This window comes from Anarrhichthys ocellatus, unplaced genomic scaffold (genome assembly GCF_004355925.1).
Source record: "Anarrhichthys ocellatus isolate YVR2014 unplaced genomic scaffold, GSC_Weel_1.0 scaffold13, whole genome shotgun sequence".
NCBI lineage: Eukaryota > Metazoa > Chordata > Actinopteri > Perciformes > Anarhichadidae > Anarrhichthys > Anarrhichthys ocellatus.
Window position 1 is genome coordinate 3259388 of NW_022280043.1, and position 18577 is coordinate 3277964.

The following is an 18577-nucleotide window of genomic DNA, read 5'->3' on the forward strand; positions in this document are numbered from 1 at the left end:
CACACACACACACACACACACACACACACACACACACACACACACACTAATGCCCAACACGGATCTGAGGCTTGACCTACTGACACAACACAGAGAGCCACAAAGTTCACCATGTACTCTCCTCCGCTCACAGTTAAATTACTTCCTCTGATGCCTCTAATGAGTTGCAAAAGTACTTTAGGTATAGCCCAGAAAGCCCCCATGACGCCCATATGTGTGTTTTTCCGAGTGGGTTGAAGAGCTGGTCACTCGTATGAGAAGAAAAACAAACGTGATGATGTCAAGCACACGTAGGCTTACAGCTTGACTCATATCCTCATTTAAATGTAGGTTTGTCTGCAGATGTTTTATCTGCTATACCCAACAGTTCATTTTGAAGAAATCATTTACAGTTGAAGTTTGATATTCAAAGAAAAGTGTTGTTTTAGGCTGGGATCTTTTTAAAATCAATTTCAGGGTTATAATATTTTTTACTGCATCAGGTCAAATCTAAGCGGTCAGCTCTCTATTGACCCTTTGTCTCCTTGTTAGAACCACAAAAAGAATAAATTAATGAATAAAATAATAAATAAATCGATGAGTGTCCCTTATTCCTTTAATTAACATTTTGAGTCATCCTTTTGTTCTTCGAAACCCCACAGCCAAATCGCAGGCTGCCCCTCAGGAATGATGTAATTGTGTTAGAGCAGCTGAAATGAATGTGTCACTCAGTCTGCTTTCGACATGACTGACATTCGTGCACGGTATAGGCTAGGCACATATGACCGCAAACTAAAAGTTGTAGGCTATTTTCAAAATGTATTATTATTAGCCTATTAGTAGACGTTATTTGGCCAATCAAAATAACGTCTACAAAAAGAGGTTTCAATCCTTTTTTGTTGAAAAAGGATTGAAACCTCTTTTTATGTACAACGGGGGGGGCTGTGATTACCTGACCGAGCCTGAGTGCGTCGGTCTGGATTGAGGTATTTGTGAGCGCTATAACAACAGCGGGACCCGATGTGTCCCGTATTTGACTACACAAACATGACGTGCGTTGAACGAGGGCGATTACGGCAGAGCGCGCGCATGCTGGGCGTCAATGAGAGCTGCGCTGTGTTGACAGTTCCCTGCTCAGGAGCGACGAGCAAACACCACAAAACCCTGGCTGCGCTGACACTCATGACAGATTAGCCCGCACACACTCATCATGCACACACACACACACACACACACTGGTGGAGAGTATTACGTAAGGGGTTTGATAAGACAAGACCATATAGTCCACCACACACACACACACACACACACACAGATGATGAGGTGGTGGCCTGCTGCTGTGACGGAATTAAATCAAGCCAAAAACTCAAGACATACCGACTGGCGTCTGTTGCAGTTAAAGGAAATATCTGAGTCTGTGTGTGTGTGTGTGTGTGTGTGTGTGCATTTGTGTGTGGGTTCTGCAGCAAGCATCCAGCAAGACCATGGGGTTCCATTATTATTTAATGTTATCTCATCTGCTTTGCCATCTGACTAACCAGAGTACACCCACCCACACACACGTGCAACACAAATCCTGCACACACACACACCCTGGTTGCAGATACTTCAGCATTTCGTTCTGTGGAGTAGATTGGATCTTTGCTTTGACAGCTTTTTCTCAGAGTTGCGCACTGATGAACTGCAACTTCTCTTACTGAACTAACTGTGGGAGAGTCGGCAGTGTCTGCGGCGGTGTGTGCGTACTGCAAATGTTTCTATATTCAGGGAGGTGCAAGAAGTGTTAAAGCAGGAAATTGAGTAAATGGCACCAAATGGAAAGATTTTCATATTCCTTAAAAGGTGCATTCAGAAAACTTTTATAACATTGCGAAATCTCCGACACCTCAAGAGCTGAAAAAACTGCCTGTTCCAATAAAGCTGTGCAGAAACTTTTAGTCATGCACTGTTTAATTGTTGACCCTGTTCAGCACTATCCCTGCATGTGTCTGCCTTCATAGATGCAGGGCTCTTCCTGTATTGTCTTCTGTGGGCAAGCTCCCTCTTGATGTCCTGCTTTTCTGTTTACATCGGTGGTTAACTAATATGTAATTTCCTCACTGACTATTTGTTGCAGTACAGCTGTACTTTACTAACACCAATAAAATGCTTTGATTGAAAACTTGGAATACATGTGGTCTGACGTGCCACGCAGCTCTAACTTACATGTGTCCTCTGTCTCCCTAGCAGACATGCCCTGTGTGCAGGCTCAGTACGGGCCCGTCCCTCCAGGCTCAGCCTACTCTGGCCAGTCCTTCAGTTACCAGGGCGACAGCTACAGCTCTGACCTCATGACCCCTGACTACACGAAGCTGGATCTCGGTGGTGGTGAGATCTCTGCCGCCGCCACCACCTCCCTACCCAGCTTCAATGTCTTCGTGGAGGGGAGCTACGAGCCCAAGTCCTCCTGCCTCTACCAGATGCCCACACACAGGCCCATCAAGAAGGAGGAGGAGAGCTATCCGACTGCTCCACCACTGGAGGCCATGTCCTCCTCCACCATGTACTTTAAACAGTCTCCGCCGTCCACTCCCACCACCCCGTCCCTGCCGCCCCAGCCTGGCACCTCCTTCCTGTGGGAGGAGCACCCCCTGGCCCCTCCTTCGCACCCCCACTCTCTGGGCTCCAGCCTGGAGTCGGGCCCCCTCAAGTCGCCCCGCTTTCCGCACTTCTACCAGCACTCGCCTCCCCACAGTGGCGGCAGTGGCGGCGGTTATGAGAGCCTGGGTGGAGGATTGGTTCGCACCTCCTCCTCTTCCTCCTCCTCCTCCTCCTCTGTCTCCCATCCTCACTGTCCACCCCTGGAGCAGCCCATGTACCAGCTGCACCGCGGGGCCGGGGGTAGCAGCCTCGCCTTCCGCTCCCTGGCTCTTGGGCCCTGTGGCCCCCTACTAGGAGACAGCCTGCCATCGCCTCCCCCACGTGGCCCCCAAGGAGAGGGCAGCTGTGCGGTGTGTGGGGACAATGCAGCTTGCCAGCACTACGGCGTACGCACTTGTGAGGGCTGCAAGGGCTTCTTCAAGGTAAAAACTCCTCAAAGCAAATATGTCATGAGGAGTGTTGCTACAACGATGCCTCTGTCCATTTATGAAGTAACTGCTGTTCTTCTTACTGTTCTTAAAAGTACCCACTCCTGTTCCTCTGTGGCTTAAGTCCCACCGACAGACACACAACCAGACGCACACATTCACAACTAACATTCCCCCTTAAAATATCACCCTGTGAAGTAGCTGTAAACTGACTGACTTGTTTGATTTGAAACATGTTTCCTGCGGCTGCCTCGCTCCCACTCTGCACTCGTCTCTATGCTCTCTAAATCGTCTTTAGAGTCAGAATGAAAGCACAACTCACCCACCGGGGTCGTCTCTCCCAGCAACCAAGTGGGCAACTTGTGTGTATGCATGGTCTGTGTGCGTTTGTTAGGTGAGAACACAGAATGATGAAAAACACGAATACAAACAGGGGAAATGGCCCTCCATGCTATGATTCAGGTGGAAAAGGAATCCTCCTTTAAATCTAAGTTTCCTTTCAGGGTGTTTGTAGTGAATCGGTGGCCACGAAATTGACCACATTTCACTGACATATTACTGAGGACAATATGAGTCAGTTTAAAATGATTCAAATCTAACGCCTCTCAGCTCACTGTCTCATATCCTATGTCACCGCACACATGCTCATACACACAACTCATTGGTAAACATCACTTTTTTTTTTTTTTAGACATATTAACAAACTTCTCTGACACGTGAATGTGGAACACTACCTCATTCAAATAACAGCAAACTCACAGTCAGTCATTGAAGTCATTTCTTTGCCCAGTTTTTGAATTCTAACATATTCTGGCACACTTGTTTAGCATTGTATTGGCTGCATGAGACAAGATACAGCAAGAAGGAGGGGGCGAACACAGAGGTAATTGAATAATGCCTCTGGTAGGTGGAAATGAATTATCCTTCTTTTCAATTAGTTTCACAATTTGTTTTTATTTAGTAATTAATGAAAGCAGCGTCTGGTGGCAGCAGGCCGCAGGCTGTCTGCTTGCTGCAGCGCTCAGCAGCCTGTCAAACCTCACTATGTTTCCTTTACACACACATGCAGATGCAACCAACCATGCACACACAACATATCCACACAGCAGCATATTCATACAATATAAGCATGTAGGCTACATGTTTTTCAGTCTGTTTCACCCTGAATACAGGACGCAACAGCAGCAACAGAAACATGCCTTTCGAACACCTGCTCTTTTTCATATTCATATTATCAGGCACATTACCTCCATTATCCTGATGGTTTTATTGTCCCCTGGAAATATTTTCCTGATTATATTTAATTATTCGTGAATGGCTATTACTCATTAAACCATAGTAGAGGCTTGCTGTAATTTGTTGTTATGTCATTAGTGCAATTTGAGGCACATTTTCACTGTGAATTCATTTTAGCTCTTAAACAAATAGGTTTTTTTTCCTGTATTTTTTATTTTTTGTTTACAGAATAATGTAGTCCATTCACTGGTTTCCATTAATTAATTAAACCTATTCAGAATTATTTTTTGAATTAAAAACTAGATCTCAGCTGTTAGTATTATACAAACATTATGCTGCGCACAAAACATACTATTAAAAAGTGACATGTTGTATGCACCTATACTGTTCTAACTAGTGAGTTACTTTAGTTGTGCTTTTTTCAGTCAAAACACATCAAAACATCAGCTCAGCTCATTTCACATCATTTAGATTTTCCACTGCTTGCACAGCATGCAAGTCACAAAAAGGTTGGGAGGTGGCAGTGGTGGAAGAAGATTTTAAAATGCACAAAACTATATCACTTAAATGGATATAAGTTCAACATTTAATTCATTCAGGAAATGCAACCAGTTAAACACCCACACACATACACAGTCACTTATATGTGTAGGAGAACTACTTTGCACTAAGAATCAGGTTTTAAAAGTTAAGTCTATTTTTTTTCCATAAAGAATACAATTGAATCAGCTCAGAGATACCCACACATATTTATTTAACTACAAACCACCCTTTCACTTCCTCTACAGACGGAGAGAGAGATTGCCTCTGATTAAGAAACTGAGGATTGGAGGGAATAGAGGAGACAGAGGGAGGAGAAAGGGGAAGGAAGTCCCTAAAGGCTTTTAATTTAAGCTCAGGCTATTAGCACATGTTACATGTCAAGAATCTGCCTCTGCATGCCTCCGTACAGCCCCCATAACACCCACAGCATGTGAGCTTCTGTAAGCGTGTGCGTTTGTGAATGTGCTTTCAGTGCCTATAACTCATTCCTCAACTCTGACTGTCAACGTTTAACTGAACATATTTTCACTTGAATTCAGTCCTTGCCCACACAAACATTACTGCCACCCTAAAATTTCAGTTTCTGATACCAAGCAAATTTTGAATTACTCATTTCTTGCCCTCAAAGTGAAATTCAGCAACAAGTAAATACAAGAAGGATGAGATGAATTGAACTAGAACAATATATAAGCCACGCTTTCAAAACACACACACATACACTATACGCTGGCCTAAATAGGTACGCAATGTACAGAGCACAAGAAGGATCTACAGATTTGCTAACCATATTGAGATAATTTGATCTGACTATCAGAGACTAGTTAGTTACAGTGTATTAGCTCTGATATGTAGTGTCTCTGCTCTGAGACGCTAGTCTTGCCCCACGCTGCTTATTAGAAAGCAAGGTCACAAGAGCTCCAACCACACACAAACACACACACACATATACACACACACACACACACACACACACACATACAGTGGCCCTGAGGTCACTGAGGGGAAGAATTTATCCTCAACCAACCACCAGAGTAAACTCAGTTTACACCACTTTCACCTGAACCGTTGCAGAAAAAAACACAAGCTCTTATTGCAAACGAAAGAATCATGTTGAACCTTAAAATCCAAACCTCAAAGTTATCACTTCACACAAAAGGTTGAACTCAAGCATGTTGATTTGATTTTTCTGTCGGACGACAAGCACGAAAGGCTGTGGCGATGTCTTTAAAGTCTGTGTTCGCCTCGGTGCAGAGTTGTAAAGGTGTAAATAAATGTCAAGCAGCCTCTCATGCAGCTTCATGTTTAGTTCGGTCCCCCACTAAACGGATGCTATTTCCCCTCAAACACATTAATGACCATAACTAACTTATCCCCGCGCGCACGGGTCACTGACCATTGAAGGGATGAGAGGGATTCATTCAGAGCGATCTGCGGTGCCATGGCAACGGCTCTCATCCGGCGCTGGCGCCCATTACGCGCCAGTTCCGCACTCGCGCCGGAGCATATGGAATAATTGGTGTGTTATTGGTCTCCCGGGGGCGCGGGCATGTGTGGCGCGAGGGGTTCCTAATTGGATTTATTTGTTTTGATGTGTTTTAGAAGCGTTAAAGAAGAGGGGAAGCTGCGACACTTTCCGTGTTCCGTTTGCTTAATTTGGAGTTTGTTCTGGTGCTGTCTTGTCTGAGTGGACTACTGGAGTCACAGCATGGCAGAGTATAAATATAAACACTTTGCAAATGACAGTAATTATGGTGTAGTTGTAATCGTATCGTTGTAACAGATTTGCACCCCAGGCAGAGGCTTGCCCAGAGAGTTTTAATCCAAAAACGTCTGTAAAGATTGGCAGCATGCCAGTAGACCTCACCGGACAAAGTTACACAAGCACTGAATATATTTATGTGGTTTGTTCATATTAAGAATAATATATTTACAAACTGCACACTTCTCCTGCATTATCATCACACTGCGGACAGGTATAGGCCACTCTGTTAATATTGTCTTTGATCCACGCGGGGAGCTCACCCGGCCCCCACGTGGCCCGTTTCTGATTTCATTTTAATAAGGTCAGTAATAATCGCGCTAGCCAGCCGAGGAGAAAACAGCTCCCGCGGGACCCATTGAGAGAGGCGCGATGCGCGAGGCCCCGGAGGTACCATGAACTGACCCACGAGCTTCACAAGCAATCTGATCACGCAGCTCTTTCGGTCGCTGTCCCCCAGTCTCGCGGGACCCGCCTCGGCACGCAACGCGCTCGGTCCCCATTGTCAGCTCCAGCGCTAATAAAATCGTCCATCCTGCAGGCGAGGCTTGTTGGGAAATTAATTTTATCTAATTATACTGATGTCAACGCCGCCTTTCAGAGCGTAATTAAAATCTGACCTGCGAGATTCTGCTTTCATTCTTTGATGGGGAAGGGGGGAAAAACGAAATTGAATTAAACAAATCAAATATTAGTTGGATGATTGTGTTTGGAGGCTGATTATCGGAATGTCTGTTTCTTCTCTCTCCAGCGCACCGTGCAGAAAAACGCCAAGTATGTGTGTCTGGCCAGTAAGAACTGTCCTGTGGACAAGAGGAGACGCAACCGCTGCCAATACTGCCGCTTTCAGAAGTGTCTGAGTGTCGGCATGGTGAAGGAAGGTAAGATAAACAAAGCGACCACACACCTGATACCCACTTTCTAAACAGGCAAGCACACACACACACCAGTGCAACACAACTCTGACCTCCAGTCCATGATGATGAAGCTTGTCTCAGCAATCAGGGTTTAATAGGCCGGTAATGGCATGGCTTGTGGCAGCATCACACACATCCATGGAACAGTAACTTTTTCTCTTTCTGGTGGAAGTAGAATTCACATTGTACCAATTAGCGCCCATCACTTTTTAAACTCTTCAATCCAGATGATTTTAAAGCTTTGAAAGAGACTCAAAGGCGCTCACACTTTCTCTACATTTGTGTCATCACATCTGACTGTTGACTGTTGCTGCACAGCAGAGATGTTTTTGCTGATGTGAAGTGTGGCAGTCATACTGCCCTCATTTCTCACCTGTTTCACACACAGACACATGCTCTCAGGAATGCAAGCAAACCTACACACACGCCTCTCTATCCCGTTAACACACTTGCAGCCCGTAGAACAGCTCCACTGCCATCTGCTGGCTAGTGGCCTCCTGTGTAGGGATTGTGGGAAGTTTGGGAGAGCTACTGTGATGAAAAGCCTCAGTCATAATTATACCGCTATAAAAAAGTGATGACAAGCCTATCAGTTGGAGAATAGAAGTTCTTGTTGTGCATGCATGCGTGAATATTACCAGATTCAACTGAACAACCTCTTCATTATTGCCTGTTGTCTACTCTCCATATCTTGTTCACAGTGGTTCGTACTGATAGCTTGAAGGGGCGCCGAGGCCGTCTGCCTTCCAAACCAAAGAGCCCCCTGCAGACAGAAGTGTCTCCTCCATCTCCACCCCTCAGCTTGCTCTCCGCTCTGCTCAGGGCTTATTCTCACTGCACACCCCGTGACCTCGACTACAGCCAGGTACCCCAACACCCCCTTTTTTTTCATTTTAGTCAAAGAAAATGCGTTCAGTGAGAAATATGGCTTGTTGAAGAGTTTATTCAGTCGTTTATCTCTCTCTCCATCCACCAGTTCAGTGCTGCCGACCCTCCCTCCTCCTCCTCAGATGCCGAGCACATACAGCTCTTCTACAGGCTGCTCACCATGTCGATGGAGACCACACGATGCTGGGCTGAACGGCTTCCCGGGTTCTCCGAGCTTCAGCGTGACGATCAAAACCTGCTCATTGACTCTGCCTTCCTGGAGCTGTTTGTCCTGCGATTGGCTCACAGGTGAGAAAGGGGAGATGCAGCTTGTTTGGTGCCAGGACAAAAAGCCGATGGATGACAACTTTAGCACATTTATTTTCACTTTTTAAACATGTACACAAGTCTCCATCCATACGTGCACATCTCAAACTTCTTCCACAAGATTTAAAATACACACCTACGACTTTATCAGAAAGGATAACAGGCAGTTATATCAGCCATATCCTTTTCCATTACAGTACAGCGTGTAACTGTGCTGCTGCTGCAGTGCACATCCAGAGTAGGAGTGGAGCTGAGTAATCGCCATTTGAAGCAAATTATGAATGGAGTCTGTAGCTATGACAGCAGCTACACCCACAGAGTTCCGCTCCGCTCGTCTGATATCTGACGCACAGAGAGCTCTGTGTGTGTTCTGCGGGCTAAAACTGTGCAAACATTGTGAACTGTGAATTAACAGGATCAATTCCATCTAAAAGTTAGTCAGCTGAGAAACTGAAAAGGGCTGTTATGGAAGGACATACATATTCAATTCAGCTGACTGAAATAAAAAAAAAAAGGGAATCGACTTAATTTACTTCATGCGTCCAGTGGTGTGTGTGTGAGCATGTGTGTGTCTTGCTCGTGGATACCTGTGGTGCCATTATGACTGCCCTTGCCCATCTTTGCCTCAGAATTGCCCCGGGTTACCGGTCTGTTCTCGTAAGGCATGTGGCTGGTTAAATTTATGGGGAGGACGGGGGTTGGGCTACAAGCTCATCCCTTTGTCTGCGCTGTCGTCTAGTGCAGAAAACCAACACAGTCACACACTCAAGCACACTTACTCACACACACTCACGCACACTGATGATGTAGAATCCCAACTTTCTCTCCTCCTCCCGGTGCAGGTCCAGGTGCAAGGTGGGTAGAGGATGGGTGGTGGCATCACAGTCCCAGCAGGAGGGAGATCAGGCTGCGACTCTGACTCATGCTAAATGGTGGACTCATAGGGGCCTCTATCAAACGCACACATGCTCACGCACACTGCTCATCTTCCCATCAGCCAAACTCCCACGGCACAGAGGAAAACACACACAAGCACAGCACTGTCTTACGTTATCTGTCTTCCGCGAGTGCAGAGGATGAGGTCCACGCTCCCATCTCATCGTTGACGCAGCCTTACATTGACCCTGTGCTGAACTCAGATGCCTTGCAGACCTCTGCTCAAGCATATGTCTGTATGATTGTGAGTTTGTGTGTGTGTGCGTGTGTGTGTGTGTGTGTGTGTGTGTGTGTGTGTGTGTGTGCTCAGTGTGTGTAGAGTAAATTTGCTCCGCTTTTCTGGGTCGGCATTGCCGTAAGCACCCCGTTACCAAACAGTTTCTGTGGTTATTGGTTGATTACCGTGGTGACAGTGTAGTCAGGAGTGAGTGGAATGTGTGGCAGACATCCAGCTGTGTGTGTACGAGCGTGTGTGTGTGTGTGTGTGTGTGAGTGAGTGTGTGTCTGTGTGCATCTGCCTGGCTGCTTGTTTGCCAGCCTGTCTGCGTAGTTTTGCTCATGTGCTACTGTCAGACATGGGTCAAATATAATGTTGTCTCTTGGTAGTAGCTCAGTGTACCAGAGGGGGATTTACTCAATCAGGGCAATTCAAACCGTATCAGCTCGGACTCACACACACGTAGAGTGAGTTGGCCTCATATTCAATGTTTATGATACCTAACATGTTGTTTTTTCAGTTTTACATTAATTTGTCATAAAAGATTAAATATATTCCACCTTGCCGACATTTATCCCTCAATTCATAATTTTAAATGCATAGTGTCAAAAAGCTGTGTTCACAAACACAAAACCTTTTTTAGAAATCCCAAATATGCACATTTTTTAATGCTGCATTTGATGGAAATTTGTAAATAAAATATATGAAAAAAACGTCTAATATGTTTACATAAAAAAAAGATGCAGCCAATGAAATTTGGTTCATATAAGTGCACTAATACAATGGGCAGATCGAGAATACACCATAACTTTAAGACTCTATAGTTTGCATAAAACATTGAAGCCATTTAAGGGGGAATTTAAGGGACATAACAAAGTTCCAGGGGTCAAAAGTCTACGACCATTAGCATAAAAACGTTATCAGAGGTCAAGAAATTCAGTCTCTTCCCTCAGCAACAGGTGATGAGCATCTCCCATTCTGCCACTTACAATCTCTCCCAACACCTGCACCCCTCCCTGCTTCTTATTCAAATTCTCCCCTTTACACTTAGTTGTTTCTCCCCTCCCCCTCCCCTCTCTCCGGGTCATGGGTGACCATTTTGGCCCTGACGGCTAGTTCTGAACCTTTTGTGTGTATAGGATGGGAACGATATTTTTGACTGTAAAAATGACACAACTGGTGATGTTCGAGAGCATTTGTGTGCATGTGTTCTGTTGAGGTGGGTGGAGTCCCTCTTTTAAACTGCAGTAAGGATAATTATACATAAATGGTATTTTGTCCGCTTCTCATAACTGCTAAACCAATGTTTATGTGCGGGATGTGATTTGAGGCTTCCCCTCTTCTCCCCCCATCCCCACTGTCGCTCACTCTTCTCTTCTCTCATCTATCAGCTGTTTTTCAAGCACACACTTTCTGCCCTTGTCCCATTTTCTTGAGATCTTCCAACAAAACACCTTTTCTCGCTCTCTGAAGAGAGCCACGCTCTTCATTTAGGCACTAATAAAGACTAGTCATAGCCCTCCCCCATTCACTGCTTGTTCTCGTTCCCTCTCTGCTCGACGGTAAAGGAGTGGGATGTTGTGTGTCGTGAGTAACTGATTGCTAAATGCGTCTAAGAAGCCTTTTCATTTCCTCATTAAGGCTTTGTGTTTCCACTGCTCACCACAGCCCGGGCACATTAAAGCCAAAGCAGTTTACCTATCTGCAAATACACACACACATAGAGCAGCACTCTGCCCTAACCCACTCACCCCGCTCCGCCAGAAGGAATGTTTTAAAATGCTATAATTTGGAAAACACAACCTCAATCAGCTGCATGCCTGTGTTTGATGTGTATCCCGTTTGTGTGTAAGTGCGCATACTGCCTGGTTTTCTCATTGTTTTTATTGTAATTGTTTCCTTGCCCCAGTATCTCAAGCCATATTTACAATACATGAGGGAAAATGCAGCGTTTCATTGGAAGAGAGATCTAACCAAATCTCTTCATCTCCTTTCCCCTCTGTGTCTCAGGTCGATGCTGTCGGAGGATAAACTAGTGTTCTGTAATGGCTTGGTGCTGCACAGGTTCCAGTGCCTTCGTGGGTTCGGGGAGTGGCTGGACTCCGTCCGGGACTTCTCCACCCACCTCCAGAGCCTAAACCTGGACGCCTCCGCCTTCGCCTGCCTGGCTGCCCTCGTACTGCTCACAGGTAAAAACACAAGCCAGTGACTTTCAAATCTCAAAATCACCATCAGAAGAAATTGAAATACAAAAGATAAAGTATAAATGAGGTTGACAAAAAAAAGCACCCTGTTTTCCAAGTCAGCTGCCCCTCTCCATTATCCACAAACAAACAATGTCAATCATGCAAGCTGCTCATGCGTAAATTTATGGATACAAATCCACACACACCTTCTTTCCTTTATCCACAGCTTTGCCTGTGGGTGATTTAATGTGACAGTGATCAGGTGGATACATCCACTAACGTCACACATACGCTCAAAGACACACATGTGCATGCTTGTTCTCACACATCTCGGCCTGAAACAAGAACCCGATATCCTGGAGCACCTGCTGCACCTGCCACACACCTGGCCCTCTAATCAGTGTCCATGTGTGAAAAATGGAGGGATAGTCAAAGCTCTCTCTGCAACCACACGTCAGAGGCACGACAGAAGAGACAAAAATGTAGTGATCGGTAAAGTACATTAGAAATAGTCAATTACAAATGTAGCCAAAGGTGATAGAGGAGGCCTGTGCAATTAAGTGTTCACATTTCATTTTTTACACTTTCACATCAGAGTCAGCCACCGTATAAGTGTGTAATGGGTAAAACACCACTCCTCCCTACGCTCATCTTCCTTACCTCACTTGGCCCCCGCCACCTCCTCCTCTTCCTCCACCTTCTCTTCCTCTGTCTAAGCCCTCCAACCCCATCCTCACTCTCTGGGGGAGCACTTAACTCTGTGCCTGATCGAACAGCCCACCGTGGAGCACAGCTCTGGAATGGCGTCTGCGCTGTTCTCAGTGGCTCTCTGCCACCTCGGTAAAGCACACAGAGCACTGCCACGACAGAGCCGCCAGAGCCACCAGGCGATCGACCGCTTCAGAGTGGCCCCTGCAGAAAGGCAGTCATCGATCCCTCCCCGGGAGTACATAGAGAAAGAAGGGATAGGGAAAGAGAGGGAAGCGAGAGTGTGAGAGGTCTGAAAGCTGCCGTGAAAGGAGTGCTGGAGTGACTCTGTTGCAGCAAACACAGAACAAACAAAAGAGTCACATAAACAAACAATAAATAAGCTTCAGATAATGGATACCTCAAAGTGAGACTGGTCTTAGTGACAGCCTCCCTGCAGACTGGCTTGTGTGTGTGTGCCTGTATATCTGTGTTTGTGTGTGGGGCTGGACACCCTGTTCTCTGCAGAATGAGTTAGTGTCACATTAAGCCTTGTACGGGTGCCACAGGAGTTGCTATGGGCAGCAGTGTATGTGCGTGCGTGTGTGTTTCTAATTTAATTTGGCTGCTCAGAGGGCCGAATGATCAGCTAATTGTTGAACACTTTTGTTTCTGTCAATGTCTTAAATTGCAGGGACAATTTGTGTGTTTGTGTGTGTTCAAATGTTTGTATAGGCTATAAGGGTGTGTGTGTGTGTGTGTGTGTGTGTGTGTGTGTGTGTGTGTGTGTGTGTGTATGTGTGTGTGTGTGTGTGTGTGTGTGTGTACACAGTGTACAGGGGGCTTATTAGGTTAGACTGCGTATTGATCTGTAGTGAGTGAGACAAGTTAAGGCCTGTTAAGAACATTAGCTATACCGGCTAATGAGGTGGAATTCAATATAAAAGAAGATGTAGCTAATGTTCTGTCAGCTGAATGAGCTCTGATGTATGTGTGTTGTTTTTTTTTAATGGATGCAATTTTTGCTGTTTAATGTGTTATTTTCCTAATGTCTCTGTCTGTCCATCCACAGAGCAAGTCCCAGGTCTGAAGGACTCAAAGCGGGTTGAGGAGCTGCAGAATAGAGTGATTTGTTGTCTCAGAGATCACCTGGGTTGCGGCCCTGCTTCCTCCTCGTCCAAGGCTGCGCCCCCTCTGAGTCGTATCCTGGGTTTAAGGGCAGAGCTCCGTTCCCAGAGGACCCAGGGCCTTCAACGAATCTTCTACCTGAAGCTGGAGGACCTGGTACAGCCCCCTCCGTTGATTGACAGGTTCCTGGACACTCTGCCCTACTGATGGGCGGGCTGACTACACAGAGAAATAACCCACGTCACGTTCTGTTCAGGCCCCCCCACCCCTCAAGGAGCACGCACACACATTCAAAGAGACTCTCACTCCACTCTGACTGATGCAGAGCAGAGAGCCAATCAAATGCTTTTCACTCAACAGGACAACCAACTGAACACTTTTCACCAGTTTAAAAGACAATTACTCAAACGCTTTACCACTTTTTATTTGATCCTCCTGTTTTTCTCATGTGGGGGAGGATGACGAGGCTGAGATGGACAACAGAAAAAAGACATTTTACTGTCCTCTCGCCGTCTGGGTGGCAGCTCATCCAGCAAAAAAGAAAGAAGGTTTATGATTACTGTTTATCTGTGTTTTGGCCTGACTCATCCAATATGAGGATTTCTTTTGAGTAGAGAGGGAAGGGGTGGTGTCACTGTGTTTGATGTCCCAGTGAAACACAAGTCGCTGTGTGTTCTACATCCTGCTGAAAGAAGGAAGGGGGCGTTTTCATACTGAAAATGTACTGAAATGTCAGAGGTCAGACAGCGTGAGCATAGACACTCAGAAACATCACAAAGCAGACACAGATATTTCATCAACACATGGAAGTGGCTGTTGAGTTGGGCTCTTGATTCCAAGTGCAATTTCTTAAGTGCTATCTCACCACAAAAGGAAGAAGTGGAGAAGTAACGGTTTAATTTCAAACTCTAAATTATTTTAACACAGAGACTCGTCTTGTTCTATCAGCAGCTAAACAAAAGAGAGACAGTCCACGCCTGGCTTTAGACAGCAGAGGAGATACTGTGCACTAACGATTGATGACAGAGTCACCCAGACTTGAACTTGCTCTAGTATGTTTTTTTAAAATTAACTCATTTTTAAAGCATAGGTCGAGTAGATGTATGGAGGAATGAACATGGACAAAAAAATGGCTTTTGAAGCACTTACACCCTGACAAGGGCTAGAAGCACAGACACACACCCTACCTGCTCCCCTGGAGGACGGCGGCGAGTCGGGGAGAGGAGGGTGCTCGACAGATAGCTGTATGTCCAGGGATGAAACATTCCGCAGTCATGCTCTTTTTCTATTTCTTTCTATTGTGGAGGCCGTGTGAGAGTGTGGAGGACATGGTTGCATACTGTCTTTGTGTGTACGCTTAGAGAAGCCAGGATCATATGCATGGTGTGTTATAAGCTGTCAAGAGCTGCCATAGCCTGTCAAAACAGCTCGACCTGTATTTGTGTCTCAGAATGTGGCTCGATGGGGATCTCCCCCGGGCCTCCACCACCCACTCACACTCACGGCGGCAGTTTGAAATATGAAAAAAATCAAATTATATAGATATAAATATAAATATATATATATATATATATACAAAACTAATATTTTGAAGTGTTTTTAGCTTTTTCAAATATTGTGGTACGAGTTGTGCATTGTTTTTTGAAGAAGAGAAACAAAAAAGAAAAAAAGTTGCTATTTTTCAATGTCCCTCTTTGGTTTGAGTTTCCTGTTTGATTATTTTTTTCTTTCTCTTTGGTTCACTGGATTTTCTGTTCAGCACTTTGAAATCATAAACTAGTTCTGATTATTCTGCCCGACTGCGTCCTGTGTTTTGATTTTTATTTAATTACATGACTTTCACACAAAATGCCAAAAAATCCAAACATTACAGTGTTTCAAGACTTTTTAAAAGTAAACAAAAGGCCAAAACTGAGCTGATTATATTCTGACTACGTGTGTCTGTCTGGTAAGACGCAAAAGCCTCTTGACAGGTAAAAGGCCTTGCCTCTCCCCCAAGGGACCCTTGGGCTCTCACGGAGAGTAGAGGGGGATTAGGAGAGTGAGAAGGGGGAGGAAGAGGGAAGCGAGGACAGCTTCATGTTAGCATGAGGTCCAGATCAGCCTCCAGCCTCGTTAAACACCATCGATCGCCACGGTGACATTTCACAGCACATGCCATCTATACTGTCACTGCCATCACTCACTTGTCCTCCTGCGCAACAGCACGAGCACTAACGCACTAACACACACACACACACACACACACACACACACACACACACACACACACTTGTCTCTCAGATAGCCAGGTGATTGATAGTAACTGTGGTAGTGAAATTGTGAACAGCTCCTCTAACTGTGTGTGTGGGGGGGAGTAAAGTTCAGAGTGAGTGTACAAGTGTGGAGTGTACCCTGTTGAACTCGCTCCATTTAAGAGCCATAATGTGACACCACACAACATAAAATATTAAGTCCTAAATGCTTTTAATTAACAACCAGGAAACACACTTAAACATTGTTTTTCTGCTTGTGTTGGTGTTTCTGTCGCTTCTGGGTGGAATTGTGATATCTCTGTGTTTTTATTCAGCAAGCATAAAGAGACCATTCACACTAGTTTTGCAGTGGCATGAGTGGTTGTGTGCACTTGTGTGCTGTATGTGTTCAAATGAACATCCTAGTTCTACGACGGCGACATTTCTGAGTGACAAGTAGAGAAACACAACCACGAAGCCGAGAGCTTTGCTTCAAGCTTGAAACACACACTCAAACTTGCATGTGAGCACACAGAACACAAACACACAGTGAGCTGTCAGTCTTGTGGCCAATCGATCAGTGCTGACAGATAGCAGATACCCCCAGAGTCTTAATTAGAGGTCCCATTAGAACATACACACACACACACACACACAAATACATTTGCACACGCACACACAAATGCAAAGTTTATCCTAATCCTTTCAGAAATGTAAAATGACCCCTTTAAGACTGATGATATCAAAATGTGTTCATGTGAAGAAAGACCTGCAGGTTTACACAAACATACAGTAGGTTGTGATCTGAATAGGCCTTATTCACAGAAGATATTTTGACATGTCACAGTATTAAAAGCACAGGTGTAAACAATAAAGTCAATGAAGACTGAATTCCATTTTGCTGCTTCAGTTTCAGGTTCCTGGTGTTGTGCATGCTGGCTCACTGTCACGGCTCACTGGAACACCTGAATAGAACAAAGCCACCGTTAATGTTAGTAACACCTGTGCTTTTCCTGCTATGACAAGTCAAGATGTCCGCTGTGAAAAAGGTTTATATCCACTGAGCCATCAGGATGTGCTGATCACAAAATCAGTAAGATGCAGGAGGTAAGAAGTGAACGGAGCTCCCTGCTGGCCTCCTCTCCTGCTGACAAACTTCCTGGATTAGACTGAAAGGAATGGCACCTGAGTCCTCCTGAGCCACACACACACACACACACACACACACACACAGAGGCAGACACATGAACCAAAACATTTTTGATGATTTGCTATTTAGACTTTCACTGTCAGTTTTGTTCTTCCCCCTCAGTCTGCCACTCTGGGAGTCCCCTGGAAGTGGACAGACAGACAGACACAAATACACGCACACACACATGACACAACACGTGTATAACACCAGGGGAAATCCCCTGTAGCAGGGGACTGTGTGTTTTACTGTGGCCTCTTTGCAAGGAGCATCCGCTGAGGGAAGAATGTGTGGGGTGTTGGCCTAAATGTCAAAGGTAAAAGGTGCCAACGAAGAGGAGTGGAAACATGCAATAGACCCACTCACAAAGGCTGATCTCAGAGCAGCCGGGGGGGGGGAACCCCAATTCTCTCTCTTCGTCTTTCTACCAAACACAACACAGACAAAAACATCACACTTTATGTGTCTTTCCACAGGATTGATGCTATAAACAGTGAACAGCTAAATGTAAATGACAAACAATAAAAAACGTTTTAAAAATTATGTAAAACTAAATCAAATCACCCATCTCTGTCCTATAACCTTTATCCATCGATTATAATTCATGTTATTCAGTGATGTTGGGTCTGAGGCTGGGATCTGAATCGGACTTTCTGATATATTGCCACTGTTTGAATTATTACCATGTTCACATAAATTTGATAGTCTGGCTGTCATCAGTATTTGTGTCACATTTTGAAAGGTCACACATTTTAATTTATGTTGCCACACATACTGACCCCACAGTCATTTAAATAACTACCTTTTACCCCACAGAATAGCTGTAGCCAGGATTTTGGAAATGTTTAACTTGTGAAGTCCGAAGACCCAAAGCAAAACCCCACTTAAGAAATGTTTGATTAGCCACAAATTGTATTCTATGTAACTTTAAACTCTCGTCATTATCATCAAAATATTGTAATTATGATGGAGAACACTGTGCCATAAAACACATTTATTCTAATTGATCTATTTAGTTATTTATATTATAATTAGTGTAAAAAAATCACACAAAAAGTGTGATGCTGAATGAGAACGAGTATGAGTAGAATGTTATCACATGTCAATAAACCCCAAAGTACAAAAAAATCTAGCTTTACACCATAGCAGGATTATTTTGATTGAATATTTATTGGATTGGAATAAAATTCACTTCTGATTGCTTTGATAGCAGAAGTGGCACCAACTTTCACCAACTTTTATTTTGAACCAAAATATTCACCATTACTTATTAAAACAACAGAGAGAGAGAGAGAGAGAGAGAG

General features: G+C 44.8%; 1 protein-coding gene across 6 annotated transcripts in view; it reads left to right on the forward strand.

Moving 5' to 3' along the window:
• The window catches only part of nr4a3 (nuclear receptor subfamily 4, group A, member 3), a 20548-nt gene extending 5180 nt beyond the window's left edge, over positions 1-15368 (forward strand). For 4 of the 6 annotated variants that reach the window (XM_031853601.1, XM_031853604.1, XM_031853605.1 and 1 more), the window contains 6 exons: positions 2206-3041; positions 7337-7466; positions 8204-8367; positions 8479-8678; positions 11860-12038; positions 13795-15368. In XM_031853601.1, the coding sequence (XP_031709461.1) occupies positions 2206-3041; positions 7337-7466; positions 8204-8367; positions 8479-8678; positions 11860-12038; positions 13795-14057 (1772 nt within the window). In that variant the 3' untranslated portion in view covers positions 14058-15368. The remainder of the gene's footprint in view (positions 1-2205; positions 3042-7336; positions 7467-8203; positions 8368-8478; positions 8679-11859; positions 12039-13794) is intronic. The other 2 variants (XM_031853602.1, XM_031853603.1) reach the window with 1 other exon arrangement.
• Positions 15369-18577: the final 3209 nt, after the last annotated feature.